At 45.2% G+C, this 23,805-nt stretch overlaps 2 protein-coding genes across 3 annotated transcripts in view; both read left to right on the top strand.

Annotated features, from left to right (window-relative positions):
* The first annotated feature begins 331 nt into the window (after positions 1–331).
* CWC15 (CWC15 spliceosome associated protein homolog) lies at positions 332–16,200 on the top strand. Of its 2 annotated transcripts, none has more exons than XM_084504059.1 (8): positions 332–397; positions 1,081–1,140; positions 2,124–2,262; positions 4,285–4,397; positions 5,328–5,416; positions 5,947–6,057; positions 15,123–15,241; positions 15,849–16,200. In XM_084504059.1, the coding sequence occupies exons 3-8, from the start codon at positions 2,132–2,134 to the stop codon at positions 15,976–15,978; spliced, it is 693 nt and encodes a 230-aa protein (XP_084360185.1). In that variant the 5' UTR covers positions 332–397; positions 1,081–1,140; positions 2,124–2,131; the 3' UTR covers positions 15,979–16,200. The 2 variants fall into 2 exon arrangements, with proteins under 2 accessions (XP_084360185.1, XP_084360184.1); XM_084504058.1 differs by having other exon boundaries at positions 371–538.
* Positions 12,347–23,805, top strand: part of TAF1D (TATA-box binding protein associated factor, RNA polymerase I subunit D) — a 365,188-nt gene continuing 353,729 nt past the window's right edge. The window contains exon 1 of the mRNA XM_084503891.1: positions 12,347–12,356. The gene's annotated coding sequence lies outside the window, so the exon portion shown is untranslated. The remainder of the gene's footprint in view (positions 12,357–23,805) is intronic.

Raw genomic sequence — 23,805 nt, 5'->3', positions numbered from 1 at the left:
TTTGGGGGGGGCAGCAGTGAAAACACACCAGTTTGAGGATATTTTTAGGGGACAGCAGTAAAAACTCATCAGTTTGAGGATATTTGGGGGGGGGGGACAGCAGTGAAAACACACCTGTTTGAAGGGATTTGTATGGGGGGTTGCTGACTGGCAGGCTGAGGCTAACACTGTCAATGCACACGGCTACGCAAAGGGAAGATCTGGGCGTTTTTATCACCCCCGTACTCGTTTCTACACTTTTTTTTTTTTATTTGTGAACCCGTGTGCTAGAGGAGGAACAGCCTGCAAAGGGCCAGCGCCGAGGGCAGGGGGCGCCATGGCTGGGCAGGCCGCGGCGCCATTTTGGGGCGTGCCCTCGCCCCGGGCAGCCATGATGGCGGGCGGGGCCGCCTCTATGGTAGGGCCTGGCGGGCGGGGTGATGGCGGCGGCCTAGGGCCGGGCTGTGAGGGGGAATCTGCGGGGCTGTGAGGGGCCAGGAGGGCTCTGGGACGGCTCTGGGGCGGCTCTGGGGCGGCTCTGGGGCATCCTAACATCGGGGTAAGCCCCCTCGTTGTCGCTTGGGGTGGCAGGGAGCTGATGGGCAGCGAGGCGGCGCTGCCTTGCTGTGGGCCCTGAGGTGGCTGCGGTCCCAAAACCTGAGGGGTCGGGTGTGGGGTTTGGGGTTTTTAAGGCCAAGGTGAATGCGGGCAGGGCTCGGGAAGGAGCAGGGGTGGTTTAGGGGGCGTTGGGGCTTCGGGTTGGGCTTTTGTAGGTCTTGTGGAGGCCGTGCTGAGCCCCAGCTGGCTCGCACGGTGTTTGGGAAGGTGTCAGCAGCTCACAGGGAGTCTGGCCAGCTGCTGGCTCCTTTTTTTATTTTTATTTATGCTGTGAATTGTGCTTTCTGTGTAGTGCTTCAGTATCAGTGTGTTCTGCGCGGTGGGATGTCGCTGTGAGCAACAAATGCATTGCTTACTTTTAACACAAACCCACGTGCTTTGTGCAAGGGGAGCATACATAACTTTTGTTTGCAATATCACAAAAGCACATGGAACAATATCATCTGCTTGGTTTTCTCTGATTTAAATTTGTTCTCTTGACAGCTTTGAACACCTGGCCCTGTGGCTCTTCCTGTATCCCCGCGGATGTATCTGTAGGCAGTGGTGAGTGGGAGCGCGTGCCCTGCTGGATTAAGTGCTGCTTTGCGTAACAGAGTTCAGGTGGCACTGGTCGAGCAGCCAGGCAGTGGTTGTGTACTGGCCGTGGTGTCCTGAGTGCACTGCATGCTGACAGGGAGTCCGTGTGGCCAAGGCTGCTCAGAGCCTGTTTTGCTCCTTTGTCACAGCTGCAGCTCTTGGCTCCCGTTATTCCATTCTTAGGACATGCTGGTGGTAGGTGAGATCCTGCAGGTTCTAAAACAAGAGCTGCTGAAAACTTATGCTTTTGCCTGAGCAGGTTGTTTTGTTATTTGCATGTGGTTTATGTATGGTCGAAGCCATCAGCCTTGTGCTTGCAGAGAAAACATTAGTCCTAGTGCTTGAGAAAGTTCCTCTGGCCACCTGGAGCTCTGTGCAGGGCAGTTCCACAGGGCTCTGCCATGTTACCAGTGTCAGTGCTGTGCCTGCACAGGAGAACTGACAGCGCCAGGGCAAGGGCTAGAGCCTACAGGATGTGTGACGATCATTGCTTTTTAATTACCAGCACCATCCTGGGCATGCTGTGAGCTGTGTCAGGCAGCATTGGTGGTAGTGATACCGAGTCACACTTTGGGGAATGAAGGAGAAATCATTCTGCATAGGCAGGGAGTTTTTGGCTGTCCTTTTTCCAGGGGAAGGAGTTCAGTTACTTGCTTACCACCGGGACTTAAGGAGAGGAGACTGGCTCCTGGCAATTTATTTACTATATTAACATGACCTTGCATGCTCATTTACATCTGTATGTCAGTTTTCAGTCACATTGGAAAAGACTTTCTTTTGAAAATCTGAACAGATTCTGTCAATAAGAAGCTCCTTAAATTTTAAGGGTCAGGTGCCAAGGGATGGTTAGAGATCTGTTGCTACAGTTCCAGGAACGATGTAGCAGCTTCTGGTGAGTGCCTTGTGCTGTAAGCTCTAGTAACGGCTGCTTCTTGCCCTTGATTCTGTAGCCACCAAAATGACGACAGCAGCAAGGCCCACATTTGAACCTGCGAGAGGAGGAAGAGGAAAAGGCGAAGGAGACCTAAGCCAGCTATCCAAGCAGTATTCCAGCAGAGACCTTCCCTCTCATACTAAAATCAAATACAGGTAAGTGCTGCGTGTTTGGTCTGGCTTGTGGGAAAACAGGATAGGAATGTTTGGTGGGTTTTTTGTTTGTTTGGTTTTTGTTATGACTGGATACTGTGCAGCAGTGCTGAGTGAGTGGGCTGAAATTGCACATCTCCAAAGCAGATTTAGGAGACCGAACGGTTTGCAGGTTTGAGAAGTTTAATTTTAGTGGTACGTACAGTTATGGAAGTGAGCCATCAGAAGGAGCTTTGGGGACCAAGTGTTTCAGGCAGTGGAGTGAAAAGAAAAGCTTTGGGAGTGGAAGGAGACAGCTGACAGACCCATGCAGGGTCTGTCACTTGCAGGATCAGACTGAGCAAGTCTCAGAAGGAGGAAAGTGTTTTATGTCTTGATTGAGAACCACTGGGGCATTAAGAGGAGGCAGGGAAATCATGGAATAGCACTCAGGTGTTGGAAGAGCTGATATCAAACACTGCAAGTGGTTCGTGCAGGTCCCAGAAGAGGCAGTTGCTTTAAATAGTCTGAAAGATAATAGGATTTTACATAAATATTATCCTCTGTATCAAATTTGTAATAAATTGTTGATGCTCTGCTGAAAGATGATGTGAAATCTGAGTCAGTGCAGCACAGGCACCTAGAATTTAGCTGAATTGTGTCAGCCTAAAATCATTTTCATCTAGCTGATGTTACTCTTGTCAGTGAAACTCCTGCTAAGGTTTCCCACTTGCACTTTCTCTGCGCAGATTTTTGCCCTTTCACCTCTTCCCTCCTGCCCCTCTGAAGAAAACCTGTGGATGAGGGAGCTGGAGAGGTGGTGGTTTTTTTTGGACAGTACCAAAATCAACAGCACAAAAAGTGCTGTCAGGTGCGTTCTGTTATTATAGGAGAAGTGGCTGGTGGTTTGCCTCTTTAAACAGCACCGGGGTTTGGAACACGAGGCTCTTGTTTTGAAAGGAGCTTGTGGGGAGAAATTTATACAGGGCTACAGTGTGTGTTTTAACAAGTCCCTTGGTGTGTGCAGGAGAGATGGAGGGGGCAGTAAGTGTCTCCTTTCTCCCCAAAACCTAATCCAAAGTTGACTTTGTTAAATTGCCAGGCCTGCATCACTGCAGGAAAGATGCTGTGTTTCAGTCCCACTCAGGCTTGCCTGAGTGACACGGGGCCTCAGGGGATTTTTGCAGCAAGTCAGGGATTCTGAAATCAGGTTTTTAATTACGAAAGCAAATGAAGTACTCCATCATGAAGACAGCCTCTGCACACGGTGTATTTATAATGGCTAGAGCCTGGGTTTCTTCAGGCACTCTTACTTCCAGAAGTGGGTTCACAGAAAGGTGAAAAGAATTGCTGCTCGCTTTTTCTTCATTAGTTCTCCTCCAGGTTTCCACACAAATCCAGCACACTCTGGGTGGAATGCAGTGTGACTCAAGTATAAACAGGCTGCTGCCTTTGGCCAGCGTGTGTTGTATAATAGAGAGGAAAAGGTGTATTTGCAATGTGTTTTGCTGCTTCTCCCTGATTATTTCTTTTCCAGACATGGGACTTTATCTTGTTTCCACTTGGGGGAAAAGGTTTGAGAAAAGTATACTCGAGTTTTGGTCTTATTTACAAGCTTTAGAGATTTCTTTCCAGTGGCAAATTGAGATGATAAAACTGAGAGAAAAGTTGACCTGATAGATGTCACCCTGGACTGCAGGAGAACAGATTTACAAATACCTATAGGAGGTAGATGCAGTCAGCCTGTTTTTGCATGAAATTATGTAGGGTTTTTTTAAATTCAAGAGTCACTGGAATGAACATGTGTAGGTGTCATTGTATGTTTGTGTGTGTGCAGTGTATGCAAGGAAGAGGACTGATGAAGAGAACGAAGAAACGCATGTCTACCGTGTACCCAGTTCTTATTCTCTGCACTTAACTTGTTCACCCCTGGGTTTATTCTTCAAATACTTAGTTATTTATTTATTCTTCAAATATTTATCCTTCAAATATTGCTACCAGCTGCAGGCTGTCACCTTCAGCTTCTCTCCCTCCTTGTTATTTCAGACAGACCACTCAGGATGCTCCTGAAGAGGTGCGTAACCGTGACTTCAGGAGGGAGCTGGAGGAGAGGGAACGGGTTGCTGCAAGAGAAAAGAACAGAGACAGACCAACAAGAGGTAAAACCAGCACTTTAACAAGAAACAATACCTCTGTGACATCGCATTTGCACAGAGTTCCATGTTACAAGGTTCAGGTTGCAGACAGTGTGTCATGAGAGCAGAATTTAGGGTATTGCTCTGATAGCTCAGAGCTGTTGACCTGCAAGGGAATGTCCGCTGCCTTTCACGCTGGCTTCGAGCTGGCGAAAATCTAGGCCAGCCAGTAGAAAAGCACAGTCCTTCATGCAGACCAGCTGGTACAGTATGATTGTAATGGTTTGGCAACGGTACGTGCAGTTAATAAAGGCTTTTTTTGTGCTTGGACAGATGAGGGAGGAAGGAGAAAGGGAATGACTCATCTTCTAGTGAAGTAATACGTTGTTTTTTAAAGTACCTGGTTCTGTTCCTGTAGAGTGAATGAGAATTAAAACAAAAATCAAAGGCTGGGATTTAGTGGGATTGTGTTTTGTTTTGTTTTTTTGAGAAATACTCGTTTTTAATATTAAGCTTGACAGAATTTAGATACTTGAGGTTTAGTTGTGACGTGTACAGAAGTCTTACGGGGATTTCAAATTCACAGATAAAAACAGGTGTCTTTTGGGCCAGACTAGGTAATAGTAATGCTTTGGGGTGGTCCACAGTGGAAACACTGCAATTGGATATATCAAATAAAGATATTTTTCCACAGCTTTTCCTTCTGTTCTTCTTTCATCTTGAAATAATAACTTCAAAAACCACTTAGAGGCTAAATAGTAAGTTTGGGGATGTTTGTTTGAGGATACAAGGGAATTAGCACAGGCATTAAGATTGAGAGGTGAGGAAGAACTAAGCAGGAGCTCATTTCTTTCTCTAATGCAAGACAACTTCATAATGGAAATTTTTGTTTTCTGACATTAGGTGCTGTTAAGTGAAATTAACTTAATCACTTTTTTTAATCCTGTCCCTTAGAGCACACGACATCATCTTCGGTGTCCAAGAAGCCTCGACTAGACCAGATTCCTGCAGCAAATCTTGATGCAGACGATCCTCTTACTGATGTATGTATCTTTTTCCATCTTCTTTCCTTTCATTGTCCTGCCTTGGGGATTTGCTATTAATAGAACGTGTACTTGTAGGTATGTTAAAGATTTAAGACAGGTAACTAACAACTGCTTCCAGCATAGTTTCCTTATTCAGTTGCTCTGCTCTGGCAGAAGTCCAGAGAGCTTCAGAGGATTCTGGTCCACGCTGCAGTGGTGCTCTTAGAAGGAGCAGTTTGCTGTGACTCCTAGCGCACAAAAACTAGAGAACTGAAAATACCTCTTAAAATACTGTTTTTTTTAGACTCAGTCAAGTACTGGATTAGTTAGAATTTCCCAAAGGCAGAACTGTTGAGATAAAGAAGCTGGGAAAACAAGTACACTCTGGGAGACTTCTCGTAATTCTTTTTTTTTTTTTTTTTTGTCAAATAAGATCTGTGTAGTAATCTTCAGAATTAAAAGATGCATTTATTTTAAAAATGTATTTAAATGAAATGTATTAAATGAAATGAATTGAACTACTACTCACTTCCTTTTGTTGCTGTTAGGAGGATGATGAAGATGAGGACTTGGAAGACAGTGACGATGATGACACTGCAGCTCTTCTGGCTGAACTGGAAAAAATTAAGAAGGAGCGAGCTGAGGAACAGGCTCGAAAGGTAAAATCTCACCCATTAAAGAGCATCTGCTTTTTGCAAACGTGCTTATCAAAACTGTTGTGCCTTAGGTATTAGGATAAGGGAGAACTGGTAAACAAAGTAAGTGCTAAGCTCCCAACACTTCAAAACAAACTTCTCAAGTGGAGTCTGATGGGTTTGTTTTTCTAGGAATTGTTGTCAAGGATTTTTTCTTCAGCAGACATATTTATGGGTGAATATTCTACCAAAATGTTTTATTTACTTCCCCAATGCTTTGTAGAGGCATTTGACTGAAGACAATCTTGCTTTTAACACACAAGTCCTTCTCTGAAGGCAGCTGTCACACCAAACCTTATAACAGCACTGGTGACCTACCTGTCATCATCCAGTGGAATTTCATTTTTAACTAGCTTGTATGGAAAAAAGAAATTTGCCATTTTTGTTCATGAATTAAAAATATCAGTGTGCTCTTTGCTTTTGATTCTGGCTTCAACTTCTGATAAAGTTTTTGATCTGTTTACAACACCAGTGCTATGTTGCCTTGGCAAGAAGCACCAACTGTAACTGTAAAGCCAGAACTACTTTAATGTGTTCATACATGGATGAATTTATTTAGAAAATGTCTCCATGGAAATTAATAATGTGGCTGATAATCTTTCCAGGATGTGGTAAATCAACTTGCGTATGGCCTACGATTCCTATACCGCTGACTCCCCCACCTCCTTGGTGTAAGAGATGGTTGGGCTGGAGTTCATTACCGAAATCCTTGATTAATGAGAGGACTTTAGGGACTTTGTTCTGGGAATTGTCAGTGTTAGCGAAATGCTGAGTGGTCAGGATGGAACTGCATTGGCTCTAACACCGTATTGCACTGGAGTTTGCAGTCTGACTATTTCATTCGCACTGCTGAAACGCTTTACCTATGGAGGTGCATGAAATTTGGTGGATACATACAGCATTCCCTCTTCTGCTTTGAGTAAGCTCTTTTTTGGAGGTAGGGCTTAAATGGTTTTAGTGCTTTTGAACAAAAAGTTACATACTTTGGTCTGTGTAGTTTTATATGTTGTTGTTAGTTTTGTTGACGCTAATGTAGAATCTATCATCTTTATATAAAGTAATCTGAGATTACTCTAGCGCATGCTAAAAACTATTAAATATTGATTGGGATCTTTGCTGCTGTGACAACAATGTTTTGATACCTCTGAACAACTCGTAGCTTTTTCTGTAGCTTAACACACACCCTTACAGCTGGAATGTTTTTTCACAAATGCTCTCCACGAGATTCAGCTGCTCTCCACTAGAGTTAGTGAGCAGGGCATAGCCTCTAGCAGACACTAGGAGCAGCTAAGAGAGAATAACATGTCAGCTGCTGCAGGCACCAGTTCTTGACTGCTCTTTCAGCTAACAGTATGGAAGTTAACCTTTAGAGTCAGCAAGACCTGCAAAAAAACACTGAGTTTAACCAAAACAAGTCTGCAGTCTTAGAGTACAGTAGTTTGTGAGGTTAAAAGCTGTACTATGTTGCTTAAGTGTAGAAACTTTCCTTAAAAGACTGTTGATAATTGGTTCTCCATCTGGCCTGCAAACAGTCTTTTAAGTTAAACTGTAGCTGAAGCATCTCCCATCTCTTGGCCTAGCCATTTGTCACACATCAGGTGAAATTGTCTTCTGCAGTTACAACATGGCAAAAATGACCTGAAAACACTGGCAACAGTCCTTCCTGGTATTTTTGCTTGAAGTGTATCAAAATGCAACTTAAGAGTAGCAACGTAGAGGGAAGGCTGCTAGTTGAAATAACCCTGCACACTGCCTAAAGAGAAAACTTGTATCCGGGTACGTTTTCAGTTTGCATCATTGTTGCAGTTATACATCAAGAATAAACAGCGTAACTTTTGCCATGCTTCAATTTAGAGACCTTGCCTTGGGAAAATAATGGTAGTAAATTACAGCACGCACAACCACACAAGTGCTTATCTGTTCATTTGTGGAAGGCAGGGCTGATAGCAGTCTACAAAGTTCTTATTTTGTCACTAGAGGGTGCTAAGAGCTCTGAAATATTTCTTACAGCACTTCTTTTATCTTGCTGTCTTTTACCTGGTGTTATTCTTTGCCTTCATGGGTGCTCTCCACCTATAAAACATAGGGCTTACAACGTCCAGCACCACATGAATACTTAATAAATGCACATTTATCTGAAATGAATCCCTTTATTTCATCCCTAAAATCATTAGTTATTTGCAATAGTATACATTATTGCACACTCACTACCTACTCTGTTCATCTTAATGAATGGTGGTTAATTAAAAAGTGACATCTATATTAAACAGTGGGTGCTCTGAAGTAATTGGAACTTTATTTTCTTGAGGGTAATTTCTTGAGTGTAGGGAACCAAGAGTATGTTCATTAAAAAAGTAAAAACCACAGCAGAGTGCAGTGTTGGAAAGAATTTCTGGTAGTAAGGGTTTATTTAGGAAAGGTTTCCTATGTTGTCTTCAGGGCTGCAATCTGTCTAGGTAATGCTGTTTCCTATGTCCTTAAAATAAGGTGTTATTGACAAAGCATTTCATAACCATTTAATATAAATCCCCTTTCATAGGATATATGTGGATTTTGTATTATCACGTGTTGCAAACTGTAATTTAAATCTAATTTTGTAAGTAACTTTATATTAGTCGTGTAGCCGATTTCAGGATAACATCTCATGTAAGCTGCTAATTGTAGCTGCCGTTAACCCTAAGCCAGGTAAACAGTTGGTTTATCTGCTGGAGCAGCGTTGTCCCCAGTGGACAGGTTGGGTAAACTGGTGGCAAGGCAAAAGGGAAACAGCAGGGAATGCCTCTTCACTCTGCTCCACGTTGTTCTCACATCTGTTCAGTGTTATACAGGCAGATTAATGTGCCCATGCATCTTCTTGGAAAAGATGACATAGCTAAAATGTAGCACTCGATCCCAAAATTGTGCTATATGTGGATCTTTTCCTTGTACTTCAGTTACGCTATCCAGCAATGTTAGTGCAGTTACTTCTGAGACTTCATTTAAAGTAAATGCTGTATTTTTGGTAACTGTTTCACTGGTCACTTTGGTGCTCGGTATTGAAGTTGCCATGGGAGGAGGACTGTTCCTTTTAAAGTGTATTTCTGGTCAGGCAGTAAAAAATAGGAGATAGGAATGTGCTGTTTTTCGGTTCATCATGTTCTGTGTTAACTTCCCTCATGTGGTAATGCCAATCTCCACCAAAAACCTCTAATTTTGGTAAATGTTAGTGTGAAGAGGTCCTAATTTCCTTCATGCTGGTATTTCCTTTAATCTGTGAAGGAAATAGTGGTTTTTTTGGTTTGTTTTTGTTGTTTTTTTTTTTTTAATCAAATAAAAGATTGCCATCAAAGCCTATTAATATCCCAAAATGCTTTCATTCCCTTTAATTTTTAGAAACAAAACAATTACTATAAACTTCTTAAAAAGCTGACTGGGAATGGAAGTTGTTCTGACTTTTCTCCTGCCCTCTGCAATTTGAACCTCTTTAACCAATTTTAACCTAGCTCATTTCTAGGAGAGACAGAACTGACCAGCAAATCTTAGTTTTGGGAGCCATTTCTGTGGAATAATCCTGAATCTGTCTAAAACTGTACAAACACAGGAACTGCTGCCTGTGCTAACCATCCACGGATAGCTTTTGTGGGACCACGTTTCAGTATTCCAAATTCAGCGTTACAGTACTCCTAATTTCCAATTTTCAAGACTTCCTTAAAAGGTAAATTGCAATAATTAAAAACAAACCTCAAACCAGCGAGCTGCTGAATGTACAAGCACAGTTCCAGCAAAGCTATTTTAGCATCCAGTCATTTTATGCTTATCTGAGCACAGACTTAAAGTTTCTGGCTGGCTCTATTACAGTTTCTTTTCACCCAGTGCTTCTCTGTAACTGGATGCATTTCTTTACTCTAATGGCCAAAGGAGATCTTAGCTCTGTCCTGTGTTGTAGCCACAGCTTCTCTCAATTAATACATTAAATGAGTCTTGATTTTAACCCTTTCATTTAAATTTTAAGTATATAACTAAAACTGGAGTGCCAAATTGGTGATTAAGGAAGGATTTCAATAAAGAAGCAGATGTTGGAGTATGTTTCTTCAATAAATGTTTGTGAGACATGCTGGCAGTGCCTTCCCTTGTCAAAAACTAATGATAACATCCCATCACTTGTGGGGAGAATGACAACAAATTTGCATATAGGCACTGCAATTACTCTGTATGTTTATTTTTTGGAGTTTCAAACAGTTATTTGAAACACTGTATTGCACAGAGTTAGTGATTTGTGTGAGATTAAATTACTTGAGTTGATTTCTGCATTATTAAGTTTTGTTCTGTGCTGCTAAAGATGCTGCTGTCACAGTTTGTCATTCAAAAAATATCACTTAAATAAGGTTTTGTGATTTTTAGCCTTCAATGAAACAGGGATATTTCAGATTTTCTTCAACAACTCCGTTTCTGTAAGAACCGAGCAGGGTAACTTATTTTAATACAATGGAGTCATTTCAGGAATTTCAGCACTTTTCTGCAAAAGTAATCTTGCTCTGTGCGAAGGGTAGCAGCTATACTGGAAGAAAAATAACCATGGTAACAATACTGTTTTTCTTTCCTTTGCGGTCAGAAACAAGTATGCCAAGGGACTGTTATTCTTGCAGCAAGATAAGGAATGATTGTTCAGTTCAGGTTAATGCAGCTTTTTCTGCTTTTTTCAACCCCCCATGATGAGTTCAGGCGTGCAGTGGAGGCTTGCTGTGACTCCCACTTCTCACAGCATCACCTCCGTCTGCTTCCTTGGGGCACGGGGCTCCCTCTGCCAGTCCAGTTTTATTCCCCACACCACAATATTCCTCTCTCTTGCCTCTGCCACTACCGTGGGGGCAGCAGAGGGAGGAGCTGCTTCCCACCACCGTGGCTGGCTTCTGAGTCATCCCTGCAAGCAGTTGGTACAGCGCTGCTGCATGTAGTGATGGAATAACCTGCAGCGTGGTGTTTTTTTTTTCCTGTAACAGTTTAGGAAAAGAATTGTATGCCTCATCTCGCAGAACGGAAAGGCAGACGAAGAAACCTTATTTTTAAAAGGGTGGAGCGAGCAGAAAGAGGCTATTCTCTCCCTTAGGCTTTTCTCCCGTTGTAGGTTCGTTGTACCCGCAGTGTTTTAACCTAATCTGCCTTTGTTCCACCACGCAGGAGAACGGCGCAGGCTTTGGAGGAGGCTGAGCCGTTTATTTTGCAAACAGCTGTGCTGTGTCGTGCCCCAGAGGTGTGAGGCTCAGACAGCTGGGAAGCTTGTGTCTGCTCTGTTGGGTTTGATACAAGCCATGCTCCGTCGCCTGGAGGAGTGGGCAGTGGAAGATTGATGTGGAAAATTCTGAAATGTAATGAAAACCTTTTTTTGGCTGGAGATGAGGGGTTTTACAGCTCTGGCCGGAGTGTATAAATGAGCCTGAGTGTAAATGTCAGCTTTACAGCCCCGTGAGTTACACCTCGGGTTTCCTCCGTGCCTAAGATACAGAATTGAATAACCAACCGATTTCGTACTTTCTGCATACCTTCCCGGGGAGGTTTTAGTAAAGCTAAATGATACAAAAGTCTTCAAGACTCATCTTCAGAATGAGCCTACTTCCTAAATCTGGAATGACGGAATTCCTGCAATAAGCCCCCGCGTGTGCTGCGTCGTCTTTGTGAGGTGACTGAGCTTGGCGATGTCTTACTCAACAGATCTGTTCCCCATTTGTTTTCAGCCTCTAATCCATTGATCTTTAATGATAAAGATAACGCAGCTTGTTCCTACTTGTGGTTGTGCTGTCTCTGCAGGTCTAAAAGCAGGGTTCTGTTCACCAGCAGAGCGGCAAAGCAGCCAACAACGTGCCCAGGGGCTCTGCGGTGTTGCTTGCAGCAGAAAGGGAAAATGGATCTTTGAAATAAGATTCCTGGGTGTTTTCTACAACTGCTGTATCTCTGAAAGATCTGACAGCTTCTGTTGGCATTGTGTTCTTAGTAGTTTCTAATAATTTACTAGGTGCAAAAGTAAAATGTAATCATTTGAAAGTCCTAATATAATCCTTTGTTTCTTTTATTAATAGTGTGATTTTTTTTTTTTTGCTGCCTTTCAGTCCTCTGGAATTGTAGGTGACTTGGGTCAAAGTATTTTTTTAGCAGGAATGTGCAGTTTTAGACAGGATTCAGTTGCCCTTGAAATGCCAAATGGGGATGCACGTACAGCTTACTCACCCGAGCTTCCATTCTGGTGCAGTGGAGACGAAGCCAGCACAGCAGGCAGAGCCCGGAGCGTGGTTAGTTCCCCGAGTGCATGGGTTAGGGCGAGCAGCACAGCTCTCCTGGCACCACACTGTATTCTCCAGATCTCCTCTGAGATGTGAGCTCCGATGCCTCCAGGCAGATGTCTAAGTGTAGGTGGCTGAATCTGGAGCTAAATCCTGCTCTTGCACTACTCCTTGTAGGATAACGCTTCTTAAAAATGTGATGTCACTCTTCAATTTGATTTTATTTTTTTCTGCCACCAAATCTTAACATGTCAGGCTGATGATACTTTTTTCATTATCAGACAGCAAAATATGTTAGGCTGATCGAGACTGGAAGGTATTACATGGGTCATGCAAAGCATAAAGGTTAGGATGATGGCTATGTGCAGTTTTAAAATCTTATTACAGAAAAACTAGATATGCACACATGCATTCGGGTCCAGTAACTGGATCTTTGCCAAGGTTGGTGGCTTAGAAATCTGATGTGCCGTGCTCTGCATGCCTCCTTGAGAAGAGTTCCCCTGGCGTTCAGCTCTAAAATGGAAAATTGCTCTGGTGGTTGCAGTTATAGGACTTGAAGGAAGTTCTCTTTGCAGAAACTTTCCTCAACAGAGGAATATTAATTCATTACAATGCTTTTATCAGTACCAGTTTCTCTTGAGTACCATCCAGTATCTTTTTTTTTTTTTTATGTCTGTACCAAATTACAGGTCCCTCTTTTTTTTCAAAGTCTGACTTTTAATGGAGCAACAGAGATTTAAGCTTAATGAGGCAGAACCCACCTCATTTTGGATGACACAGAGCACTTCGTGTGTTTGCATCCTGTTGTAGGTTTGCCAAATGGGATTAAACACAATCTCTTGGGAGTAACCTGAAAATCAATAATGATACATATAAATATATATTTATTTATTTTGCTCATATCAATATCAAAGTTTTTGCTTGGTTTCAGGTAAGTCCTCTGTAGGCACCAGGGTCCAGGTGAGATGGATGTGCTGGGCAGCCTGAGGGCTGGTGGGAGCACTTGAGCTGGAGAGCAGCACATCTGATGGCGCTCCTCTGGGCTCCTCCTTGTTATGAGGAAAGAAAATGGCAAATCAAAGTCTGGCATGCCATGATAAAGAGGTTGCAGGCATTTCTCCTGTGTAATCCACAAAGGAAATAAATGTAAAATTTGAGTTCGTAATTCTAAAACGGGGGAAGTTGCTGCTCTCTATAAAATATCTTTTGATTTCTGTGTTTCTTTATTTACTGGGGTGGTAATGAGTGATGTTGGAATGCAGATGCTGGATTTAGACCCCTGTGTGGAATGCAGAGCTTCAGTTTATTTGTGTTAATAACATTCACGGCTGCAGTCCGTGGTAAAGCTCCGTTGACAGCGCAGAAGGAGCAAGTTTGCCTACCCACGTGTTTGGGTAAGGGTACCATGGGGTTGTCCTCAAGCAGTGCCATGTTTTCAAGCAACATGCTCTTTTGGGGAGCTCTTCCATTCCACTGGCAATTAATTGCAGCTGGTTACAAACTCTGTTTGTGAGAAGCAGCCTACTGGTAGCTGTTTTTTCATAAGTAGAACTCAGATGTTGAAAGGTAAAACCTTTAGCAGTGCCCCTGCCTAGTCTGGTGTTTGTATACATGGCAAGCTGGGATTGTTCTCAAGAGGCTTGGGTTGTCTTAGAGGAATTTTCTACATACCCGGGCTGTGGGATTGAAAAACGCTGCAAGTTATAGATAGATTTAGTAATATGTCACTTAGTTTTGATTAAGTGTTTGAAGCTAGAGAACTCTGGCTAGGATCAGTTTTCAAGTTTAGCACTTAAACCTTGTAAATGCTATCATCAAGGAAAACATTTCCTCTTCTGGGGTCCCATAGCAGCCCTCAGCCATGAATTTGCTGCACTTTCGAACACAAACCTTACTCGTGATCTCTGTCTTTCATTTGTATAATTTATGAAAGCAAAGCTTTGAGTTTCCTGGGGCACTAATGAGACTTGAGGATGGTTTTTTTTATATATATATTTTTTTTAAACTAGGCTGTTTGCAGGCCATACTTCAGCGTGCAGGGAGGGGGAAACATAGTCATCCAAATGAGAAAATGTTGTTTTCCTTCTGGTACGTTCACCAAAGAACCCTTGTAATGCATTCAAAAGGGTGTGGCAAAGCGTACTGATGTAAAATGAGCATTACATTACCAAGCCTGAGCATTTAAGTCACTAAATGTATGAATACAGCTTGTAAGCGCGGGCAGCGAGATCCTCTTTGTGTTGCTTGTAGTGCAGCACCTTGCTTAGGCTGGAGTTGCATACCTCTAGCAGTGCAAGGAGAAGTAAATATTCTCTTTAATCAGTCCCTAGGGAAGGTGTAGCTGTAAAACCCAAGCAGATTGCTCAAGATGATAGAGAGGTTTCAAGAAGCTGGAAGGTTTCTTCCACCTAGTGAACACAGTGTAATGTATTCTCTTCTCTCATGAGGATAAGGCAAGTCTTTTAATCTGGATACAGTTTTTCATATAATAAATATGTAAATGGTAAAGCTAGAGTTTAACTGAATATTTGATGGGATATCAGAAGTAAGTAGAGCAGAAATGAGCATTGCTAGATGTAGGGTTTATTAGAAACGTTAGGCTCTTTAGTGTATCCCTGCTTCTGTCTTTATTCCCGTCGTATACAAGTGTCAAATGCTCTGGGAAGTCGGAGCTGTGACGGTGGGTATTTGCAGCCAAATAATGTTTTATCTGTCTCAACCAACTAAATTAGAACAGTGGCCCAGAAAAGTAATCTGTCCTTTTTTGGTTCTCAGGAGCAAGAGCAAAAGGCTGAAGAAGAACGAATTCGAATGGAGAACATCCTAAGCGGCAACCCCCTGCTGAACCTTACGGGCCCAGCGCAGCCTCAAGCAAACTTCAAAGTGAAGAGGAGGTAGGGTGCAGCCTGTGCTGTGAGGTTCCCCCCTGAGTTCCCTCACGTTGCTGTGAGTCTGTAAATGTCAGCATTTTGCTTGTTTCTCTGAACAAACCATCCTGCTACTTTGTGGTACAAAACCAAAAAACAGGTTGAGAATTGTCTGTGACATTGTTCATAATGATACAAAAAGTAGCAGGACCAAAGTTCCTAGAGAAATCTGATGTAGTACTTCTCCTTAAAATGTAGCTTTATGTTTATAGGGTAGCTGCAATTAAGTCTTTTTTCTGAAGAGGATTCCTGTTTACAGATATTCCAATTACTATTGCATTTATCAGAATTCTGGGCCATTAAAGTTTGTTTTCTGCTCTGCTCAGATATCCAATATTTTCTGCAAAGAGAAAATAACCTTTAATCCACAGATATTTTTATTGCTTCTAACTCGAAAGCGTAGAGAAGGTGGCTTGGATTAGAAGAACAGATCTCTTATTTTTAACGACTGAATCCACTCCTAATGACTAGTTGCTCTTTTAAACAGGAGGGCCAGATAACATTTAAATATTTTAATAAATTGCACTGAATGTTCATATAACCCCACTAAAGTACATCATTTCTTTATTTTCAGATGGGATGACGATGTTGTCTTCAAGAACTGTGCCAAGGGGATAGATGAATCAAAAAAGGACAAAAGATTCGTCAATGATACCCTGCGATCAGAATTTCACAAAAAGTTCATGGAAAAATACATCAAGTAGTACAGTTTTATGTGCTTTGGTGCTGAAGGACTTGGCAAGTCATGGCTGTTTCCCCCCTCCTTGTCTCTGAATCCAAGGCTGAACATTTGGTCATGAGTTCCCAAATGCTTTTCCAAGATCATCAACAGCTTCATAATTAATAATTGCTGTGTATCTGGAGTTTTTATTCCTTCAGTGTGCTTTCCTTTTCAGTTTTAATTAAACCAGTTTGTGTTTCACGGATGCTTTTCTGTTCATATTTCCTTTTCCTGGCCACCTTGTAAATGGTAGGAGAGAGAAGCTGGTTTGCAGTAAACACTCGGATTGTTTGGATTGCTTTCCAAAACAGGCTGTGTTTGTAAGGACGGGGGTTTGTAACTGGCACAAATTGTATGGCAGTGCTGTCAAGGACAGGGAGCAGCTGAATGCGATAGGGTGCACTGAGAAGGCCTAATCTTTCTGTAGCAAAGTGGACTGCTTCCTCTTAATATCTAGTTTCAAACTTGGTTATTCTTCAGTTTTGTTTTCTTCTGTTAGCAACCGAGTTACCGTTCTGTGGGCTGCCTCCAGGTTCTCACCAGCCCCATGTTCTGGGATGTTCTGGGGAGGTACAGCCTGGGGGGAATACTCAGGGACCTCAGGGGGGTTCTTCTGTAATAAATCATCCCAGTGCTCAGTCCTTCAGATGCAGCCACGTGTCGAGGCTCAGCCTGTGTGCGTGGGATTCAGCCGTAATGGCATCGTCAGAAACTTGCAGTGGTTTTTATTACATGAGTGATCTCACCAAGATACCATTGTACGCTTCAGTTTCATCTTGAAATGTCCATTTTAACGTTTAAGAGGATGACATAAAATCTGAATGACTGAAAAATCTCAGTTGTGAACAGATTTGTTGCTTTTTTCTCCTCCATCATCTCGGTTGCACTTGAAATCCAGGCCACGCGACACGGTGGATGTGAACTGAACCAGCACAGAAGGTGGTGGGAAGCCCTCTGCCTGGGAGTTATGGTGGCAGAGCTCAGACGTGTTTGTGTAAAATCAGTGCCCTTGCCAGTGTTACTCCCAGTCTAGCTCATTCTCCATGCCACTTCCAGCAGCAGTATTATTTTCAAGCTCTTAATTTGAAGCCGTATCCGATTTCATTTTCAGGACAGCGAACGTAGAGCACCCTTTGAGATTTTTTGCTGGGCATGACTCTAGTGTCCTGCAGAAGGTTTCGGTAGTTGTAGCTGTATTTTCCACCCTCTCATTAAGCCATGCATAGCACGCTAATGCCAACAGCTTATACCCGTGTTTACTTGGAAGAGAGATTTTCGGCATGCTTAGGGTCATGTGGCTCCTACAGCTCCTGGAGGAGGGTGTGTGTGTGTTGCCCGTGCTACCTGCCGCGTGATAGTAACAGCTCCCCAGGGTCAGAACGTGGCTGCAGTTCAGAATTCGCTCCTGAATTTAAAGCTACTAAAATCTCGGTGCACAGGCAGCGTGTTTGGGGGCGGCAGGAGCTGTTCCTGTCACAGCCTGGCCCTGCTGCTGCTCTCGGCCTGACCCAGCAGCGCTGTTGTGGTGCCTCTGGAGAAGCAGCCCTGCAGCCCCTGAAGCCCAGGGCTGCAGCTCCCTGAGGTTTTCTGTTGGTGGTGTTCAGCCACAGCACAAATCCGCAGATCTTATCTCTGTCCTCCCCCCCCCAAAGCTCTGTATCCTGGCCTCCTGCAGCGAAACCTGACCTGAGTCTGGGGACCCTGCAGCACACCAGCACAATTAGGTAATTAAAAGGCTTGAGCCTTGTCCCTTTGTGGGTTTTGCATGAGTGACTACTGAGTTTTCCTCCTCGGTGCTGGAAAATTGTGAAGCACTCTGCGTTTTGGCTGGGAGAGCTCTGTGCCTTCAGTGGTGATGCTGCAGTGGTGTTTAATTTTGCATCGCGCTCCTAGTGTTTGTCAGGAAAGTCAAACAGATCACTTGGCTTCGTAAAACTGCATTTAGACCAGTTCTTTAAAAAAATAAAAATGAACTCAGACCGTGCTGTTCCACACCTCTGCTCCTAGCCTGGATTTTTCCAGGAACTTCTGTTTGGTATGACAAATAGCTGCACGGGCAGCGGAGCTGGCGAGCCAGCTGTTGCAGGAGGTGAAACGGGAGACGGTTTCTGCTCTGTCCTTCAAGGAATGCAGTATTGTCACAGCTCTAAGGAAGCGGGGTTGTTCGGTCCCGTGTTTTGGCAAGCAACACCTGAACTTGCTGTAGCTGGTGGCTCAAAACAAAGCCACTTGCTTGGGAAAGATTCCTCCTTGCTTATGGTTATCCTCAGTGTAGCATTGGGAGTGAAATCCAGCACCTTTCCCCACCAGGGCTTGAAAACTTTTAATTGGGGGTGGATTTTTTGTTTTGTTTTTAAAAAGGCATTATCTTTCAAACTTAGACCCGAAATATATTTTATAATTCTAAAGGTTTGGGTAGCATGAGGAGTAAAATTTAACAGTAGTTCTGTGCCTGGGAACAACTGTGCTGCATGTAAACACAACTCAGAAATGTTCAGCATCTATTTTTGTTCCTCCGGTCACTGACTGAGCATGAAAGGCTTCAGCCTGCGCCAGCAAAATCGTGATGGGTGTTCTCTGGGATCTCACCTAACAGCAGGTATGATGTAAGCATCCTACGGATGGAAGCCTGGAATTAAACTTCTTAATTAAAAAAAAAAAAAAAAGGCATTTTTAGTGTGTGCCAGTTCCTCCATTTGCTTGAATCATTTGAAATGAAACCTGGGGGCGGAGGCGGTGGGGTGCTTGCTCCCCTTGCCCTGCGCAGGGTGGTGGCAGCCCGGTGTCTCCTTTTGGTCACTGGGGCAGTACCAGTTCCTGTCAAGCTGCCGAAATTCCTCCTGTTTTTTTTTTTTTTTTCTTCCAGCTACAAATGCCTTGGGAGTCCTGCCTGCTGGAGGCTGGGTCTGAGGAGGGGTCAGAGCTCAGGATGGATGGGGCACGTTGCCTTGGGGCACTCACTTCTAGTCCCTGTAGGACTCAGGTCTGTAGGACTCAGCCCCGAGGGATGTGCTGGTGCCTGGAAAGTGCTTCAGGCTGGAGCTGCTTACCCACAGGCAGGGCTCCTTGGGGCCCGAAGCCTTAATCCTAGCAGGAAGGGCAGGGTTGTGTGTTAGGGGGGCTTCAGGGTTTTATTTCCTTCTCAGTGCCGAGTGCTCTGCGGTGCAGCTTCAAGAAGGGGTAAGAAAACACCCTCAGAGATGTTCTTGCCTGTGGAAGCTCTCCGTGCATCTCCTGCAAACTTTGCAAGTGAAATTTAGCTAGCTCCTGGTCAGGAACAAAATTGCCTGTCAAATTTTGTCCCGTTTATTGGGGATGGGAGGCAGAAATGCTTTTTTTTTTTTTTTTTTCCAAAGAAATAAAGCCTGTCCTTCGGTGTAAGTTCAGCTGCTTTTTCTCTAGGCGAAGTGATGTTTTTAAACATCATCCTCTGTTCATCCCTAAAAGTGAATACAGCCTCATTGCCATTCTCGACGTCCCCCAAGGTAGGATTTAAGCAGAGCACAAATAGGCACAGTTGGAAATGTCATGCTTCTACAAGAAAGGCTCCTGGAGCTCTTCTTTTCAAATGAGAGGAAGCAGAAAGGAAAAGATTGTTTCCATAGGTGCCCAAGTCACTTAAAAATAAAAGAAAAAACCCTCTTATACTTTTTTCAGCCACATACATCTTACTCTTATGCTGCTTTCCCCCGTTGACTGAGACCATAGAGGGTTGGCTTTCAAGAATTTCAGGCTCGGGCACATCGCAGGATGTAGCTGAAGAAAGCTGCCTGATTCTGTGACCTGCAGGGAAATGAGATTGCAAATGAACAAGTGGCTGCCTGGTTTGTAAATTGCTTCGGTTTGAAGAGTTGGGATGTGCTTATAGGGCATGAGAAAAGTATGGATGTGCCATAGGGGCTTTTTCCCCGGGAGCAGAAGCTTATGGTCACTGATCTTCCCACGATTTGATCTTGCAGGTGGGAACCGTGCCCAGGTGATTTAAAAACAAAGGGGAAAAAAAAAAAAAGTGAGTGAAGAATTCCTTCCTAACATCAATCTAAATCTCCCCTCTTTCAGCTTAAAACCATTCCCCAGATGGAAAATCCCACCTGGGATCCCATCTGGGTGGCCCTGTTAGACTTTATGGTACGCATGTGGTTGGGTCTGTGAAGCATTGTGTGCTGAAGGACTGCTGGGGAGGCTGGTTGAAACCATCGTGATGTGCTTTGGAGGATGGTGCTGCGCTGGAACATCTTTTTGGTTCCAAGCTTGTAGGGCTGGATTCATTTCAGATGAAGGCACACGTGAACTGACGGTGGTGACAACGATTCACATTCCCTGAGTGCTTCAGAAATCATTCGTAGATGTTGAAAACTAGAGCTGCTTCACACACGGCTCCTCTCCTTTCTTTACTTTTTGGTCATGGGCTTTCTAAAAACGTGTAGTTTCTCTTTCAATGCAGACGGTGAGAGAATGAATATTTTTAGAGAGTTTCAGAGCCAAAAAACAACAAGAATAAAAGCAGATTACAGTCCTTCTCTGCGTAATCCCTCTTTCTTCCAACAAGGACTGAGAGCTGGATGGTGTGTGTAGGTGTTGGGGCAGGAGATGGCACTCAGGGCTCCTGGACCTTGTTTTCAGCCACCAGCCCGGGATAAGGGGCTGGTTTTCATTCCCCTGGATTGACTCATGCTGCAGGACTGCGTTATGTGTGGGATCGGGATCTTCCCCTTGTCAAGGCCCTCTGCCAATCCACCAGAAAATGGGCTGAACCCCATGCCACCCGGGGTGCTGGGTGTCGCGCGTGTGGGAAGGGATTTGCAGAAGTGTAAATCCTTCCAGACCTACCCCAGAAGTGAGCCCTGCATCCCACCCCACACAGCCATTCTGTGCTCACAGCTCTGCCCCGCTCCTTGTCGGGGTCATTTTAAAGGATCCAGTGTATAGAGTTAGGGTGAGGAGGAACGGGAATCCCTGAATGGCCCTGAAGAGACTGAACCCTGCAGGGCATCGCCCAGCTGATGCTGTTCAGGCGTTATAGGGACAAGGTGAGCTGAGAGGAGGCAGAACAAGTGAGAAGAAACCCTCTTCCAGGTCTCTTTGGGTTCCTGTCCTTTCCCAGACACACATTTGTCTGTGGAGCAGCCCCATTACCTCAGCTGTGGAGCCTGAGGGTGACTGGCCTGAGCAAGGGGGAGCTACGGCCTTCCGCATCAAGATTTTATTAAATTACACACTGTCAAAGGCAATGGTTTTGCTTCCTTAGCACTGATCTGTCCCAAAAAGACCTGTCCCCAGCAGGAGCAGCTCTTCCCACCCCGCAGATGGAGGCAGATGAGGCCAGGACACCGGGAGGCACCGAGGGGACGTTGGGAACAGCAGCACCAGTGTGAGCGGTGTCACCCGTGGGACCGGGAGGAGCTGTCCCTGTGTCCCAGCCGAGCTGAGGAAGGATCTGTTAAGGATCCTTATCAGATGAACCCATCTGGCCTCTCTTCACAGCACTCAGCTACTGCAAAAGGTGAGCTCTGGAGCAAACCAACGCGCTCAATGCCTGAGGTGAGGGTGGCAGCGCCGGGACAGGCCCAGGGATGCCGTGGGGTCTCCTTCTCTGGAGATGTTCAAGGCCCGTCTGTGATCTGCAGGAAAACGCTGAACAGCTTCTGAGCCTGCGGTCGGTCAAGAGGTGTCTGGAAAGGCGAACGGGAGGTTTTGAAGCTCTGATTTCTGCCCCGCGATGCTCAGTGAGCAGAAGGCTGAGGAATGAATCCTGTGGAGGCCTCGAGGCGTTGCTCTGGGTTCTGAGTGGTGGAGCGAGACCAGGACACTCCTAAATGCTTGGAATTCCTTTTTTTTAGTGAAACGTGTTTCCTCAATGGAAATAACCATAAACCTGAGGCTTTCTTGGAATACCCCAAACATCCCAGGAGCCAGCTCTGTTCCTGCTGAGCACAGGGCAGGATCTGCCCCCACTGGCTGGAAATGGAGGTGGTGGCTGGGCTCCCGTGGGCTGCTGTGATGCCGGGGGTGGCATGGGGACAGCCCACACCCAGCAGCTGCTCCTCCCCAGGAGAGAGATTTGTCAGCAAATCGAGATCTGTCCCCGAGCTGTCCTCAGGGATGCCCCAACGCTTCTGCTAAGCCAGTCTCTGCCAGCAAAGGAGGGAGTCCGGGGCTTGGTTTCTGCTCCTCGCTTCAGCTCCTTTCCTTTCCTTTTGATGCCTAGATTTAAAAGACAGGCAAGGCACTGGATATGTCTTTTTTATTTTTATTTTTTTTTTTCCTCTCAGCATTCTTAAAGACAGAAAATCAGTGCTAATTTAAAATCTATACCCAGACACCTCATATAAAGCTACTTCTCTTCCTTTTTCTTCTGAGCTGGGAACGGAGAGAAGCTGGGTATCTGCAGGCGATGCCTTGTGCAAGACGGCCTGAATTTTGGCACTGGGCACCATGGCAGCCTTGCAGTCCATATAGGTGCCTATAGACGGATGCAGCACCATCTCCAGCACGGCTTGGAGCAGCGCTTGCCTTCTGGCATCAGCAGCCACAGTGTGGGCCTGGTCCTTGCAGAGTCTCTGGGATCTGCTGGGGAGCTCGGTGGTGCGAGTAGGAAGCAAAAGGGACAGTTGGTGTGGTTTGGGTGCTGCATGAGAGCCTCCAGGGCAGAGGAGGAGGAGAGACCCCCCAAAATTTATGCTTATGATATCCTCTGCTTTGCTGAAGGTCTTTTATCAGTGCTGTGAGGGCTGGAAATCTGGAGAAAATACCCAAAAAGGACATGAAATGAGAGGAGGAGCTGTGCTGCTCTCCCCCGAGACCTCCAGGCTGTCGTTTCAGCATCAGGAGCTGACCAAGACGGGGTCCTGGTACCCACCCAGCCCCCTGTCCTGCAGCTGTGCTCCCCGAACTCTTCAAGGCGCTGCCCTGAAGCCCGCTGTCTCATTTTCTCCCAACCACTTATTTATGTCCCTTCAGCAGGTTTCGAGCTGTGCTGCCCAAATTCCCCCACGTAATGTCCCTCGTTGCACAGTGCCTGGCTGCTCCTCGGGGTCATGGTGCCCAAGCTGACCCCTTCCCACCAGCCGAGGCTGCTCCCTCAGGGTGACTCCTCCCCGGCTGTGGGGCTGGCAGAGGGAGCCCAGTGCTCACAAAAGCAGCCTCCTGTTCCCTTCCTTCTCATTTCTTTGAAGATCCAGCTCCCAGAGCCGAGCCTTGCACTCCTGATACAGCACAGGGCAATGGCAGAGAGAGACACCCCGCGGGGGTCAGGGTGCCTCCTGCACCGACCCCCCTGCCGTGCCAGCTCCTACATCCTACAGGCTGTAGGGCACGGCGAGAAGGGTCAAGGCAAGGACATGGATTGCAAGGGAAAGAAATGAAAACAAGCCCGTTCAATATAAACTGCATGTTTTCTTGCCCCTGCTTAATTTACACGCCGCGTTTTTGCCTCCTCTCCGAGCAGCAGTGTTTATCTTGCAGGGCACAGCCCTCAGCAGCAGCGAGGAGCAGCATCAGATTTTTCTGTGCTTTGTTTAAACATTATCTCGGGCGTGTGTTTTCCTTATAAAACCATCGAGCAAACGGCTCGAAAGCGATCCAGGCGTGCTCCCTGCAGGCCCTCAGCTCCCCGCGGCCATCCTTTGGTGCCCCCCGCTGCAAAACCCCTGCTCGAGGGTTTGGTGGTTTAGGAGTTTTAAGGAAAAGACAACACTGAGTCAAGCAAAACATCTCAACTCGCTGCTTCGGAAGGGTTGGGGTGGGAAAACCCACTTCCAACAAAAAAAAAAGAAGAGGAGAGCTTTCAGTTCTCCTGGAACTGCTGGCA

This window comes from Aythya ferina, assembly GCF_964211825.1.
Source record: "Aythya ferina genome assembly, chromosome: 1".
Classification (NCBI taxonomy): Eukaryota; Metazoa; Chordata; class Aves; order Anseriformes; family Anatidae; genus Aythya; species Aythya ferina.
Note: the sequence above shows the minus strand (reverse complement) of the source record. Positions and strands in the feature narration are given on the sequence as shown.